At 42.8% G+C, this 15,653-nt stretch overlaps 1 protein-coding gene and 1 pseudogene across 2 annotated transcripts; one reads left to right on the top strand and one right to left on the bottom strand.

Moving 5' to 3' along the window:
• Positions 1–61: 61 nt before the first annotated feature.
• On the top strand, positions 62–5,342 carry LOC133999614 (large ribosomal subunit protein uL3-like). 2 transcript variants are annotated; one of them, XM_062438857.1, is made up of 10 exons: positions 62–315; positions 1,742–1,934; positions 2,226–2,394; positions 2,522–2,657; positions 3,360–3,546; positions 3,637–3,797; positions 3,929–4,030; positions 4,394–4,489; positions 4,624–4,743; positions 4,911–5,342. In XM_062438857.1, the coding sequence occupies exons 1-10, from the start codon at positions 130–132 to the stop codon at positions 4,968–4,970; spliced, it is 1,410 nt and encodes a 469-aa protein (XP_062294841.1). In that variant the 5' UTR covers positions 62–129; the 3' UTR covers positions 4,971–5,342. The 2 variants fall into 2 exon arrangements, with proteins under 2 accessions (XP_062294841.1, XP_062294842.1); XM_062438858.1 differs by lacking the exon at positions 62–315 and adding an exon at positions 1,249–1,277.
• On the bottom strand, positions 4,910–12,796 carry LOC133999613 (testis-expressed protein 2-like; annotated as a pseudogene).
• Between the last annotated feature and the right edge of the window lie 2,857 nt (positions 12,797–15,653).

The following is a 15,653-nucleotide window of genomic DNA, read 5'->3' as shown; positions in this document are numbered from 1 at the left end:
ATCCCTAGCTCCTGCTAGCGGTGTGTTGTGCTAGCTAGCTCAGTTAGCTTTGGTTACCTCTAACTGTGGTGACAGGCAGGTCCACGGAGTAATAGAAGAGTTTAGACAAAATCAGAGCAGGGTTTGGCAATGCTGTCTGTTTGTCCACAGCCGGAGTCTGCCGAGGAGGCTCCGGATATGCTTCTTTATCATAGTCTGAAGGCATTATTTGGCCCTAATTTGACCAGGACTAAAGAAATCCTACAATTCGACCTCGACAGCTCTCCTTTCGATGCAGCGCATGCGCAGAAGACACAACACAATGGCGAAATAGAGGTCAACAAAAACTCCAATGTTTTCAAAATACTCTTTATTTGTATCATTCTGCAGGTGTTACTGGGTACAAATATATTGCTTGACGAGAAACGTAGCACAAACCCAATTACAGTATTTTTAAAACACGAAGGTCGAAGTGTAAAGGTTACAGGTAGAGCTGTTGTAACATTAATGTACACTAGATGGTGCTGCAGAACTGATCACAGCGAGATATTTGGCATTTTGACCACACAATATTTGTTATTAGGCATTAACTAGTGTATTTTAAATCGATGTTGTTCTCAATTATATTTGTTTTTTAACTGAATATGCAAAATTGTGTATGGTAAAAAGTATGTCCACATTTTCCAGTACATGAAGTACAGAAATGTGTTTATAATTTTTCTGAAATTTGAAAGTGCACGTTTGCTATATTGCAATGCAGGTTTTGCTATATAAAGATGAATCCCTCAGATGTGTGATGGTGAATTAACAGTGACCACAGCTGTCTTGTTTGCCTTTAAACCTGAACTGCTTGAACTGCTACAGGACAGTCAAATGCGGAAAGACTTTCTATCCAATGTTATGTGACCTACTGTATATAGATATTATAAACGTATGTAATCTCGAATTGTTATTCTAGTTGTCTTTTGTTCTCTCTCTCTCTCTCTCTCTCTCTCTCTCTCTCTCTCTCTCTCTCTCTCTCTCTCTCTCTCTCTCTCTCTCTCTCTCCACTCCTTTCTTGGTTGTATGGTTCCTCTACACTGGACTTCCCACCACCTTAGACCTCTGAGTGCTGCCTCTTCCCTCCTCCTGCCATGACTTGGCAGAGATTGCCTTGTTAGAAAGAGAATACGGCTCCTCAGCTGGGCCAAACACCAAATTAGAGCCCTTACACCTTGTATCATCTTATGTATGACCCTTGCATCAGCACTGGTCCCTCTCCCTTTTCCCCCCTCGCCTGGTCAGTGTAAGCAGACATGGTCAGTGCTCCTCCAGTTTTTGGTTCTTTTTACGTTATTATGTGCAGCTTCATCTGTCTTTGTCTTTTACATGTGGGCATGTGTGTGTGATTTATTATTTTGTTTGGCTGTTTGGATTCTTAGGAGTAGATATAGTGTTTTGAACTCTTGAACTTATGTTATGATGGCTGTCTTTGAGGGGACCATGTGGAAATCTGAAATGGCGACTGCTTTCCAATGCAACCTCCCATCCTCTCAGTTTTCTTCATTATTTGGACTATTTCTTGATCTGTTCATCTTATATACCTATAGTGTGTTTGTGACATGTGTGTTAGCTTTGTCCTATGTTTTTTATCAGGAAGATTATCAGGGAAAGCTCCTGTGGCATTGTTATGAGAATTACTGTGTGTTTGATTTCTGGGTTACATCCTCACTCCATCTGAGTTGATATTGTATTGATTTCCTGTGGGTTATTATTTCTCCAGTCTCATCGCAAATTTCATGCCCCCCGCCATGGGCACATGGGGTTCCTGCCCCGCAAGCGCAGCAAGAAACAAAGGGGTAAGGTACGTACATGGCCCAAAGACGACCCCAGCCATCCTGTCCACCTCACTGCCTTCCTGGGATACAAGGCTGGCATGACCCAAACCCTCAGAGAGATCCACCGCGTTGGCCTCAGTAAGTAGCCTACGACTAGACTCAGCATCATGGTTGTATAATATATTACTGAGTGATGCTTGCTCAGTTCTATTTAGACAGGATGACTAGAGAGGATGACAGGTAAGAGGTCTTTGTAAGGTCAGGTGTCAGATATTAATCTGTATAAATGTAATGCAGTTCAGCTTTTGCACAGGTTTGAAATACTTGTTAACACATGGGACAAATCGCTACTGTTGACATGCTTTACCTGCATTGAGCTTCATTAAAATACCTGCAAATTAATTGTAATTTTCTTAATTTTCCCCACAGAGCAATCAAAGCGAGAGGAAGTAGAGGCTGTCACCATCATTGAGACTCCCCCAATCATCGTGATGGGGGTTGTGGGATACATTCGGACTGTGCGTGGCTTGCGTACCTTTAAGACCATCTTTGCTGAGCATCTCAGTGACGAATGCAAGCGCAGATTTTACAAAAACTGGTGTGTGTGTTTGTGTGTGCGTGTGTGTGTATGATTATACATTTTGTATATCATGTATAGACAATTTACCACACACTTGATGCTTCACTTGTGGTGTTGTATCTAACTACGTCTTTCTGTGTTTCAGGTACAAGAGCAAGAAGAAGGCCTTCACCAAATACAGTAAGAAGTGGCAGGAGGAGACAGGAAAAAAACAGCTGGACAAGGATTTTGCCTTGATAAAGAAATACTGTTCAGTCATCAGGGTTATTGTTCACTCCCAGGTAAGCCAGTTTTTCTTCATACCGGTTTAACACAGTTCAGAGGGATGAACTGTATAAAATGTATACCTCAAACCTTACACCATAAACATTTAAAACAAAACTTAAAGCACAAGCCACCTTTTACTCCTTTCTCCTCTCATGTCAGCCAGACTACATTGGCTAGTCTAATGATTCACAGCTATTCTCTCCTTCTTTTGAATCCACCCTTGCAAAAGGGCAGAGGTGTCAGAATTATCCACCTGACCACATGCAGTGGAAATACCACATCCCCCGATCACTCGGCTGCCAAAACAAGTCTGGTCATAACTCTCTGACGGAGGGGAGTGTGGGAGGGTGTCGTTTCAAATAGCAGTTTAAAAATAATTTTCAGGGCAGAACCTGGCTGCTCACCCGGACTTTGCCAAGGGAAAACCTTTATGTTGGCAGCGAACAATATGAAGATGAGCCAATATCACTGATGTTGTTGCTAAAATCAGTCTTTCTCTGTGCAGGTTTCAGCGTTGGCATTGGCAATAAGATCAAAACATCTTGTTTTTGTTGTCTGGTTGAGAGTTCAACATGGTCTTGTGCTGAGTGATTAATCTAATTATAAAATGACAGGGAGATGGTTTGGGGAGGGTATATTATTTCACTCTGTGAGTGACCCTGAACAACAAAACTTTTCTAGAACTGGCTTTACAGGTCTTTATTCTTCATTTGCAGATGCGATTGCTGCCTATAAAGCAAAAAAAGGCCCACATCGCGGAGGTGCAGCTAAATGGGGGAAGCATCTTGGACAAGGTGGATTGGGCAAAGGAGCGTCTGGAGCAGGCTGTGCCCATCTCTGCCGTCTTCTACCAGGATGAGGTGATCGATGTCATTGGCATCACCAGGGGTCATGGCTTTAAAGGTTGGAAACATCCCATTAGTTGTACCACAAGTTGTAACACAAACACATTTATAACTAGATCATATTAATCAAAACTCACTTGGCTCATAGGTGTAACAAGTCGCTGGCACACAAAGAAGCTCCCAAGGAAGACTCACAAAGGTCTGAGGAAGGTTGCCTGTATTGGAGCCTGGCATCCTGCTCGTGTAAACTACACCATAGCTCGTGCTGGTCAGAAGGGCTTTCATCACCGTACAGAGCTCAACAAGAAGGTTAGCTGATTTGCCAGTAAGACTTTATTCTGTTACCTGTTATATCAACTAATCCAGTCCAAAGTCCCATAAAATCTTCTCTCCCATTAATTGATTGCTTGATTTCCTCATGCACTCACCCATGTTCTCAGATCTACCGTATTGGTAGGGGTGTCCACATCCAGGATGGTAAGGTGATCCGGAACAACGGTTCCACTAACTATGACACCAGCCAGAAGACCATTACCCCCATGGTACTGCCTTTATTCTGTGACAAAATATGATAACTACCAATACAGAAATGAGCAAAAATACAAGCATATGTGAATTCTGGTAACACTTTTTAAATGAAGCCAATATCTGTAATGTATTACTGGTAACTGCATAGTGCATTATGATGTATTATAACAGTTTTAAGGCTTAAAATTGTTTTAACAATGTCTCATGAACACTTATAAGTTGTTATGGACACATTGGTACCCTCTGTAACCATAATGAAAGCAAGGTGTAGTTATGTCCTCAAGAATGTATTGCATGTATAATGCACTATACTTACTGTCGTCATGTAAAGTGATACTAAATGTCTTTCCCTTTTTGTCTTGATATTGTCCCTGTAGGGAGGCTTCCCACACTATGGTGAAGTCAATAATGATTTTATCATGGTGAAAGGATCTGTTGTCGGACCTAAGAAACGTGTCCTCACCCTCCGAAAGGTACAGTCTGATTTTAGATGTTACAGGCAATGTACAGTATACACTATTGTACCTTTCTGACTTCATAAGTTGAACAGGTAGGCTACTTTCAAAGTGGAAGGAAATGTGCATCTTTGTGTTTTCTTCCCCCCCAGTCTTTGCTTGTGCACACATCTCGCAAATCCAAGGAGGCTATTGAGCTCAAGTTAATTGACACCACTTCCAAGTTTGGTCATGGTCGCTTCCAGACCGCCCAGGAGAAGAGGGCTTTTATGGTGAGTGTGAGAACATTAGTGGACCTCCAGGAACCAAGAGAATACGTATTTGCAGTGTGTAATTTTCAGCTCACAATTGGGGTGTTTTTCTCTTTTTCCTGTGTTGATATAATCACTCATGAATGCTCTTGTGTGATTTTAACCTCTGACCTCTGGCTCACCTGCAGGGGCCACTGAAGAAGGATGCCCTGAAGAAACTGCCAGAGCCTCTGCCAGAAGAGGCCTGAAAGAACTGATTATGTTCTCATGCAGTAATACAATAAAGTTTGTATTCATAGGGAAGAGGTATACATTTTTAAACAGTTTTTTTTACTGTTCACAAATAAATCCATAAGAGCATCTGGGTGGTTCAGAAACAACATGCACCAGTTTAGTTGGTTTAACAGAACTCACTTATCACATTATCATTTCAATATTTTCCAGATTGTTTATCCCTACAGGCATGACCATGATAAGGGAATCAGACAATGAATGGATGAATAGTTTGTTCAATCAGCAACTCTTTTAAAACAGTAATCATCACTTTCATCACAAAACACTTTGTTTTTTGTGCTGTAAAGACATCCAGTTTTCAGTATTGAATAAAAACTTTTTGGAAAGCTGGTTTTTAATGTCCTCTCATTGCAGCTAGAAGAGGTACAGTTCAATTCTCTTCACAGCAGGGGGCACTGTAGCACCATCCTCACAGTCTCCAGATCACTGCGGTGCTCAACGTGCCTCCAGGACACATCTCATCCTGCACTGGTTTCAATGAACACACTCAGGATCAACACTGAGCCCAGCTGCAGCAGAATCCATTACAGGTTTCACGACAATAGCTGCATTATGGCCATGATTACACCAAGAATATCCCATCTGTGGCCCCAAGGGGGCATTATTCTGACATGTACTCCTGGGACTCCATGGAGGACTGGTGGGATGAGGAATGGATTGAAGAATGACAGGATGTAGGTGGGTTGTCCAGGCCAGATGTCATCAGTGGCAGATATAAATCATCCATATTGGGCATTACAAACACTTTCTGATGAGGAGAACAGGACAACAGACCCATATTTATTTCATAGTGAAATGGTTAAATGTTAGGTTTCACTGTTTTTAATGATAAAAACTCTAAATACCCTCTGTGGATACATTTATTAATGCACTCACCTGGAACTCACACTGCAGTTTTTTCTCAATCCACTCAGTGACATGGGTGAAGGTGACTTCCCTCTCCCCGAGCATGGGGCGCACATGAAGGTCTAACCTAGGAGGCACTCGGAAACTATACCTGAGAGGGCAGAATGAGAGGGAGACTGTGTGTGAGAAACAAAGAAACAAACACAGAAAGCAAACCACATTTAATCTGTGGCATGAAAGAGAATGAGGAAACTCAGTACCATATCCTGTCAGTAGGAGGAGGTGGGATATTGATGGCAAGAGTTCCAGAGAGCTCCAGGACCTCAACACTAAGCATCAGAGGCATGTTGGACACCTCAGCTATCTTCTTCTTGATGTACTCGTTCTCTGTGGCCTTCTGAAAGTATTTGGACTTTGCTATTTTGTCCACAAATCTCAGGATCTTCCTACTTGTGCTGCCACCAGTGTGCCTGGGAAACATAAGCAAAAGGGCAGAAATGTTACATTGAAAATGACTGACAGTGGGAAACCTACTGCTGCCTGGTGCTTCACATGCCAGTGTTTTCTATTATTAATGTTACTTTTAGACATTAAAATAGCATACTCATGTATCATCCACTTTCTTGCACTTTATACACTTAGCCAGTGCATAAAGAGTAAACCTGCAGCTGAGCCAGTGCTTTAGAAAGGTTGGAAGTGGTTGGACATGCCTCAATTAGTGTTTTCATATCAGGTGTTCTCCTGTCAAAGGCTTAATGTCATATGAAAATGTCTGTATTTACTACAAATTTTTGGCTTGTAAATACTATTTATGTCAGTCTCCAAGCAATAGTTCAATTCTGTATTAGTGTCAATCAGTGGTTCCCAGACTGTTTCTGTCATGCCCACATGCATGCATGCCCCCAAGAACATTAACTGCATCTTTCTTTTCTCACATTTCTCATTAGCCTCTGCTGTGCAAATTAAAAAAGCAAATTAAACCTTTGTCTTTCCCGAAGTAACAGCAATTTCGCAGCAGTCATTTTGATTTGTCATTGGAGGGGGCAGAGAGGTGGAACTAATAACCTTAACGATGCTGCATTCCAACAGTTATCTCAGTGCAGTGCAGTGCAGTGCAGAAACAAATGATAACTTGTTACACTTGTATAGGACAAGTCAAAATGTCATGTTTATCCTTTTGCAGGAAAATAAGACCTGCTTTGACATCGCCAAAATAGGAGGTGGCCACAAGTGCAACACAGTTCAGAAATTACTGTGCAGTAACAGTTTTGTGACCTATAATTCATGGTGTTTTTGATGCCTGCAGTAGGAAATAGACCCTTTCACTGATAACATTTTGCCATGTCATAGTAGGAAAATCATGGGTGTAAATAATAAAAACATTAAGGATATGTATTCCATTTTAGGCACCTGGTATTATGCACTCACTGTCACACTGCCAGTGGAACAGTTGAATACAGAGGAACCATCGTTAATGTTATTACTAACATCTGTTGGGCTCTTCCTACTATGACAAGTCAAAATCTCTGCAGTGAAAAAGCCCTACAAATGTGTTAACTTACCCATCAGCTGTTACCACTGTGCTCTTATCTCCCACAGCCCCCTGGGGCTCAGAAGGAGGGGCTTCCTCCTCATCAGACGAGCCTGCGCTGGATGACTCTTCATCACTATCGGCTAGTATACACAGCTTGGGTTTCGAGCTGAAAAACACGCCAGGGGTGCCTCTTAAGACACATTCCTCCTCATATACGACTCTGCCTCCACACTCTCTCTAAACATACACTGAGTAACATGAAACTGAGATTGGTCTCACCCCACTTGTTGGATCTCTGGAACAGTGTGAGCCTCATCTTCTCCTTCTTTACCCAGCTTACACAGGTTCATCTTAGTCTCCAGGGTCATCTGAAGGCAGCCTGTGTACACTAACTCCAGCTCCAGCCACAGGCCTGGGAGACAGACACAGAAAGAGCTGACATGTATCAAGTAATGGTTCAGATGTCTAATGTGATTTGTCCTGAAGCTGGAGTTTGTTTGGGATCTTTTCTTGATCTGGTTTGGCACAGTGATGTTACGTTAGAGCAGGAGGGGATAGTGCTGCCATGTTATTGTTGGTTGAGCTTAGTAAAGGCTAAGAGGATTGCTAATCGCTTAGGTAGGAGACAATGGAAAGCTTTTAAGGCGGGCATGACAAACTCTGTAATAAATGAGATGATGATGAGCTGACTGCAGGAGTGTATCTGAAAGAGTCAGGTAAAACGTATTGGGCAATGCCACCACATGTGCAAAAAACCCCCAAAATGAAATAGTGTGCATAAATATACCTCTGCGGTCCAGTGTAGGTTTGGAGGTGCTGAGGACCTGGGGTAGGCAGGTACCCATGTCCAGATCAGCCAGAGTCAGCTCATTCATAAAGTACGGCAACTACAATGAGACACATAGCACCTTTAATAAGTTAACATGCTGCTTTCATGCCACACATAAAACCTCTAAAAGGAAAGGAGGAGAGGCTGCGTAGAGGTAGATAATTACTTCAAGCAAATGGGCTTATATTATTAGGGTTAGAGGAGGCCTGCAGTGAGCATGAGTGTGTGTGTGCAGTAGAGACAGGAGAGAGGGGGGGGTAAAAAGAATGGTGTGTGGCAAAGAGGAGAGCAGGAAATGAGTAATGGGATGCTGTGGTGCCATCAATGCTCCTGTGCACACTCTCGCCTGTGGTACCGGAGGGAATGCATTATCAGCAGACTCTCAAATACACACACACATGCACACACACAGTGAAGAGAGCCACAGTGTTGATGTACCTAATGTCATATGTTTTGACCTTGTGCACAGACCAGTGCTAATGTACAAGTCGTATCATCCAGTGACACAATTTGTAGAGCTCTGATCTGCAGTAAAGTCAGTCGTCTGCTCTTAATAGGGCAACGTTATTAGTTATTATGACACTAATGATTCTGTTGACGATGGTGTGAAAATGAAAATGAATATACACTGATTGTTTTGTGAGTCATACAAAAGAAAGTATATCAAAATACCATTAACACTCCATATTTTCTTATTAACCTCACCTTGATCTTGCTGAGTTTCTTTTGGATCTTGTGTGCCACCTGATCGGTCCAGTACTTCTCCTGGAGAAAGTCCCAGAAGATCCTGCCCACTAGGGAGTTCACCCAGGTGGGCTGCCCCTCTGCAGAGCATCCCCCTGCCTCTGAGCCCGCAATTGACTCAGCTCCAGTTTGACCTCCAGAACTGTGCTCTTCATTTTGAATCTGCAGGAAATAAGAGATTCATTGTGGGCCCACAGTGAGTCATTAAAAGTCATATGTTGATATTTATTTGCACATTGATGCTGACGCTCATACTAATTCTGCATCTACCTCCCATAAGCATCACAACAGACTTTCTCTAGGTGGGGTGCCAATCCCAAACCACCCAAACCAGGATTAGTTGCTCAGTCAGGTGTTGCAGATGCACCACAGTCGGTTCCTATTAATATCTCACCAGCCAGGTGACATCTGATATTTCTGCCTATTTACATTTGGTCTAGTCAGCAAAGATGTGTTCAGCTGAGCCAGCATCCTGAACAAGGTTGGTCTGACTGCAGAACAAGCAGAACAATGAAACAGTAGCTGATATTGACTGTCTCTGATCAATAGGAGTTATGTAGAGTATTAACATGACATCCAAAGGTTAAGTAGAGCAGAAACAAAGTCAATTCAAAGTTTGTGTACAACCGCCAGTGGGCATGATGCTAGATCTAAAAGCTAAATAGAAGAGTTATTAATTGACCTTTTTGTGGGTTGTGGGGCTTCCCTTATCACTGTGGCAGGGGCTGGGTGTGGGATTGCAACTCTCTGAGCCGACCAGTTGTGTCATATATATGCTGTAGTCCAATAACGTTTTAGCTTGCATAGTCCCTAGCAAGTCGTGCAGCTCCTCTGTGCTTTCTTTAATGGCATCTCCACCACATATAAACTCTGAAATGACAGACACGAGGTCAGTGAGCAGAAGGAGCTATTACATATAATTCTGCTGTATATATGCAGTATTTGCACCAGCTCAATAGCCCCGAATCACCATGGAGTATAACATCCTCCTACCTGTGTTGTCCTTACTGCTCATACTGCTCCTGGCTCCGGCCCTGGAAACAGACAGGAAGTGCTGGAACCACTCCTCCTTCTCCCTTCCTGTGCGACTAAACAGGTAGAGGATGACAGGAAGCTGGTGGTCCGGTATGGTGTGTCTCTCTGCTTTTTCTTCCTCTTCCTGGCCTTCGATCAGACTTTCTTCCCCTACCTCCCCTCAGCCAGAGTGATGCAGATGGGGTATTTCTTGTTCCACACCCTCTTGCGGGCCAAACCAGGAGGTATGAGAGACACCTGGGATGAAAGTTAACAGAATGGTATAAAAAGGAAAATCTTTTTATGTGCATTTTCTTTTTAAAAGTAAGTAACTCTATTGCCAGTTCAGCATTACAACATTTAGATTAAATTGTGTGTATGCTTTATTCTATTATCTGAGGTGCAGCTACTCTGTCCTTCATCTGAGATAGAAGCCAGGTCACGTTTATTCAGAACATCATCACTTCACTCGTTATCGCTGTGGGTCTTTCACCCCTGTGTTCGATAACAAAGTGGGTGCAGAGAGATGAGAGTGAAGAGTTCAGGAGAGGGGTCACCTTGCCTCTCTCTTTTTCCTCCCCTCTGAGGGACATGCCAGCTCTCCTGGGACCCATAAATGAGACTATTTTTTCAAAGACACACTGACCTTACAGTTAGCCCAGCTGGTAGGTGCAGGAGCGCAAAATGTGGCCTCATGGGGCGTCTCGTCGAATGCTGCCCACCGGGGATGTTGGCACGTGGGTATGCCAGCCGCAGCGGCTGCCCTCAAGGGTGACATAGACAGAGTGCATGATGGAGGGGTGGAACATCTCAGGGTCATAAATGTGTGTCTCATTCATCCAGCCCTGGAGGAAAATTATGAGGCCAAAGAGATCAAAACAGTAATCCGCAGCAGACACAGTTTTGTTTTGCATATTTCTGAGCATCAGTCACAAATTATTTCATATTAATGTTTTAGAATTTAACTATTATGATATATGACAATGCACTATGGCAACAAGTAAATACTAAACCTAGCCTAGAGAAACATGAGACATGGCAGAATACAACGTCTCATTTAACACTCTGGATGTGTCTTTGAAATAGTCTACAGCCTGCTCTATCCTCATAAACATTGCCCCATTTGAACCTGCTAACTCTGCGTTTGTAGAGACAGCCAGCTCCTCTCTCAGCAGAGCTGTCAAGAAATGCTTTGGGAAAGCTATTATCAAAATAACCTGCTCTTTAAATGCTGAACCTGCTGTGCCTGAGGACCTTTTTTAATGCAGTAATTACCTCAAAACTAATCCATTAAGCACAGCTGATAGCACTATTTTTATTGCTATCAAATGCTTATATGGCTGCTGTTGTAGGTTTTGATTTTAATCTCACCCTGCAGAGCACACATTAGACCTTGAACCAAATTTCCATGTAGATAAATTGTTAATGGGAAATTAGAAAGTACCTGGAGTGGCTTGAATTTTCTCTGCATACTGAAGAACACTGGGAGCCAACATGTTTACATGCAGATACGTGTTGGCTCTTTTTTTTAAGAATCTGAATGTCTATTAAAATATAGCTTCTTTTTAAAAAAAAAAACATGCATGCATGTATTTCTCTACACTATATTCTGCTTGTTATTTACCTCCAGGATTTCTGGATTTGTAAGCTTTTCCATCCAGTGGATCCATGTTCAGGGACCTGGCCTTGCCAAAACAAGAGTTGCTCCTGGCAACTGAGCGTCGTGGGGCAAACATGAACACTACCACCAGCCCCCAAAATGAAGCCACATGCGACCCCCAAAGACAGACCTGTCACATAGGAGGGAAGGGGCAGCACCAAGAACCCATAAGCTAAAAGTCCCACTGGGAAGAGCCAGTGAAGAGGCAATGATGAGCCTGGGATCCTGCCCTGAGACTGACTGTAAGTTCTGTGGTGTGCCCCTCTGGATCCATTCTGAAGTTCCACTACCTGAATCATATCTCCATAAGTACGGATCTCCAAATGGCTGTCTCTGCTGTGATGTTCTGGTGAAACAGAGGATTTTATTAAGGAGACCTTTTGGAGTCTCTTAAGAGGAGTGTCACGCACACCTCTCTGCTCTCCATCAGGTCTCCTCCGGCACTTGAGTTCTGCATCTTCACTGCCCCCCTCTTGTCCACTGCTTCCTTGGGAGGCTGGTGAGTCTCCTACACCAGAACCCCTGCCCTGCTTGGGCTGCCAGAACTTTCGTCCCCCATGATCTTACTCAGCATGCTCAAGGGATCCTGCATGGCCTCAGAAAACTTCCTCCGTGTGTCCTCCAGCTCAGCAATCAGTGAGCTACCCCTGGGCTCAATGGGAGACAAGCTGCCTGTGGATGTAGGTGAAGCCCAGCCATCATTCTCATTCAGTCCTCTTGCTACAGGCCGGGCCTCGAGGATCTTTGGCTGAGTAAGCTGTTTCCATGGATGCAAATGCAGCTTGGAGTCAGACTTGGAGAGGTTTACCTCCGGCTCAACCCGGCGGGAGATCTCCGTGCTCAGGGACTTAAACCAAGCTGAGGAGAGGTTTGCCTCTTAGAGAGCTGCTCTCCCTGGGCTCCAGATCTGTGGAGGAGGATTTGACCAGGTTGGTGGTGATGAGCAGGCCTGCTGATGATGCTGACAGGTCAGCTAAAGAGCCTGAGAGGAGGGGGAATGAGGCAGGAAGGGAAGCTGGGAGCGATGGCCTTGGCTCAGGTCCAAATCGATCCCCAGGCTGAGGTCATCCCGGCTCTCCCTGTCTTTGGAAAAGGCCACGGTTGGACCCTCATCATGGCTGTCCAGGCTGAAGATGAGCTTACTCTCCTCCATGCTGGCCATCAATCAGGAGCTATAATGAGAACGTGGTCATCCAAATGGAGCAGTTGTCCCCCAAAACATGTAGCGTAGTGCTGATGTCATCTTTGGAACATCTTAAAGTCCACCATATTGTACCCTGAAAATGTAAAGAGGAAAAAAGAAACTATCTTCGTCATTTCAACAGCTCTATTTTTTTTATAGCAACAACAAAACCTTAAATGACAGCATGACATGTAACATGAAGTCTCCTGCTTCTTGTTCACTTGCTGCTTCTGACCTTCTTCCCATTTCCTTCCTCCCTCTCACACTCTCACTTTCTCTCCCATTTTACTCCATGACCTTTCTTTCTAATTTCTTCTTCGCTTGTTCCTTTGGCCTCTTTACTGTTCCTCTGTAGACGTACCGGGAACTTTGTCATAGTCAGAGTCTGAGGTAAATGTAGGGCTTTGTCTCTGGAAAGGTTTAGCACAGAGAGTCACAGATAATCCAGAATTAGATGATTAGCCATGATCCATTGGGATTTTCACGCCTATGGTACATTTGTCTTGTATTAAGTACCCTAGAAGATTTCCAATACAACAATGGTCCTTTGTTATTTCAAGTATTTCTGCAGTTTTCTCCTCTTGTGCCATCTGGCCTCCAAATAAAGATGTAAAATGTTTCTCATTTACATCCTCTCATCATATTGCTCCAGATGGTGCAGGGATTCAAAACAGCAACTCTTCAATAACAAACTCACTTTTCAAGGTTTGATTGAAGTGAAACACAAGAAAAAAACTTCATCTGTGATAGCATCTGCTTATGTGGATGAAGAAAGTGAACATATGCTGCTGTTTCCTGTGTCCTAAAAGTCTGATGTAGAGCCAAATAAGTGCAGACACACTTGACCAAGAAGTCAGGATGAATGTATATGCCGGCACACTCATTCAGCTATGTTTGTGTAACCAAAATACACACTGAATTCTCTAACTCGTGTAGATATAATAACTCCATTACATGAATATTACATGGGAAACAAGCTGGGGGGGGGGGGGGGGGGGGGGTTTCAGCCACACCTTAACCACTGTACATTATGCCTTCAAAAGCATGAAAATTAGACACTCCATTGGGAAATTGCAGCTTTAAAAGCATATGATCTCTAGCAAACTCCTCACTACTTGTTTACATATAGCAATCACTGACGTGTACCACTGTGACTCAATAGCGTACAATCCAGACAGAGTGGATTAACTGTAATCCTCCATATTAAAGAGGCTTTACGACAGGAAATTAAGACACTTAAGACATGGATCATTGGGATGAATGGGCAATCAAGCATGTCTTTCAGTTTCAGATACAATATCAGATATATTTTATTCCACTTGAGCTCACTATCAGCCACAGATACCACATAATGCAGTGTCAGATTAGATACAAGATGGCTTTATGTATACCATACAAAGTCACTTTGCAAAATACGAAAGTTTATTCAGCGAAATCCATCCACAGAGGAAATATTTTGCCCAGGCAAAAAGATTCTACTTCTGCTGAGCCTGACAGCATGTTCTTGACCTTGAGATACTATTGAAATCTCTGGAAAAAGCTAGTATGTGGACCTTGAGTTAACTTTTGTGTACTCATTTTAGTAAGTTAGCTGTTTTTTTCAATCATCCTCTTGTTCACAGAGCAAATCCTGCAGCCAGTTTCATCACACATCAGAAGATAAAACAGAGGGAGATAAAAATGTCACAATCTCATTTCCCTGCCGTATAGTGAACACATTTTTAGATCAAACACCAACAAAAAATGTAACGGTGCTTGATCACGTCAGCAGTGGATGGCCATTGTACAGCAAATTATATATTCTAGCCCTGACCTGGATGAAAACACTTTTCAAGGCCACAAATAATCATTTGTTATCATGTAAATCACATAATTTAATTTTCTTATCGCCTGCATCTTTATCTCTCTTCTTACTTGTCTGCACACTCTTCATAAGGGGGATATTATTTTTTACTACAAATAGCATCAACCTGCTGGGCTGTTTGTCAAATCTAATTAAACAAAAGTGCTGCTCCGCATGTCCTTAAAATGCTTCAGGCAGCCCTGCATTACCCTAATCATTTTCTACTTTAGAGTCTATTTGGATCTGTTCATACTGACAAGGAGAGGAATGCCTTTTCTGCCCAGTGGAATATGGAGTCAGCAGGGATTTGGCTTTCCAGTCAGGGGGGTTGATTAATTTCTGCAGATGCAAGAAATCAAAGAAATGCGGACCATCAGAGGACTGACTAGGCTAGAAAGCTAGGTTTTGGTGGAAAAGTAAAAAGTGAAGCAGACTGCTCTTTAATATTTAGTAACGGATGGTTTTATACATGCAATTAAATGTTTTTAACTGAAAGACTTAATGGGATCAGTAATGAGAACCTGGTTGCATCTGGAGTGAGCAAGTGGGAACAGCTGCCACCTGGTCCAGTTAAACTGTGATAAATGTTGACATTTTCCAGGCAGAGGTCAACTTATCAAATCAATCATTATCAAGAAAGGTCACATCCTTTCAATATAACTACAGAATGGCACTGTCTATAAGTAGAACCCTTTGACTAAATGAAAAAAGTAATTTGAGTGAAAGCATCAGACAAAATGGCTGGTTGTTGTTGCTGACACTATGACAACACTGGAGGCCTCCTACAGATTCCAGTTAATGAAGTTAAATTGAGTCATTTTTGAGAGCAAGTGTGAATAAGTAATTACTCTCTACTAGACCCATCCCATTATTATCCCTGACATGAACATGCGTGGGATTGAATTTTCCCTCCAAAAAAAGCATGTTTTCCAACTCTGTCCTCCACTTGGCCTTTCTATCCTGGCTTAACAAGGACAACAGGGT

Source organism: Scomber scombrus, chromosome 18 (genome assembly GCF_963691925.1).
Source record: "Scomber scombrus chromosome 18, fScoSco1.1, whole genome shotgun sequence".
In the NCBI taxonomy this organism is placed as follows: domain Eukaryota; kingdom Metazoa; phylum Chordata; class Actinopteri; order Scombriformes; family Scombridae; genus Scomber; species Scomber scombrus.
Note: the sequence above shows the minus strand (reverse complement) of the source record. Positions and strands in the feature narration are given on the sequence as shown.

What these genes read in the sequence shown, in the direction of transcription:
- LOC133999614 (XM_062438857.1), top strand. Translation starts at nt 130, where the DNA reads ATGCTGTCTGTTTGTCCACAGCCGGAGTCTGCCGAGGAGGCTCCGGAT. An exon ending in GTACAGAGCTCAACAAGAAG is followed by an intron (nt 3,798 to 3,928) that starts GTTAGCTGATTT and finishes CCATGTTCTCAG; the next exon opens with ATCTACCGTATTGGTAGGGG. An exon ending in GTGTCCTCACCCTCCGAAAG is followed by an intron (nt 4,490 to 4,623) that starts GTACAGTCTGAT and finishes CTTCCCCCCCAG; the next exon opens with TCTTTGCTTGTGCACACATC.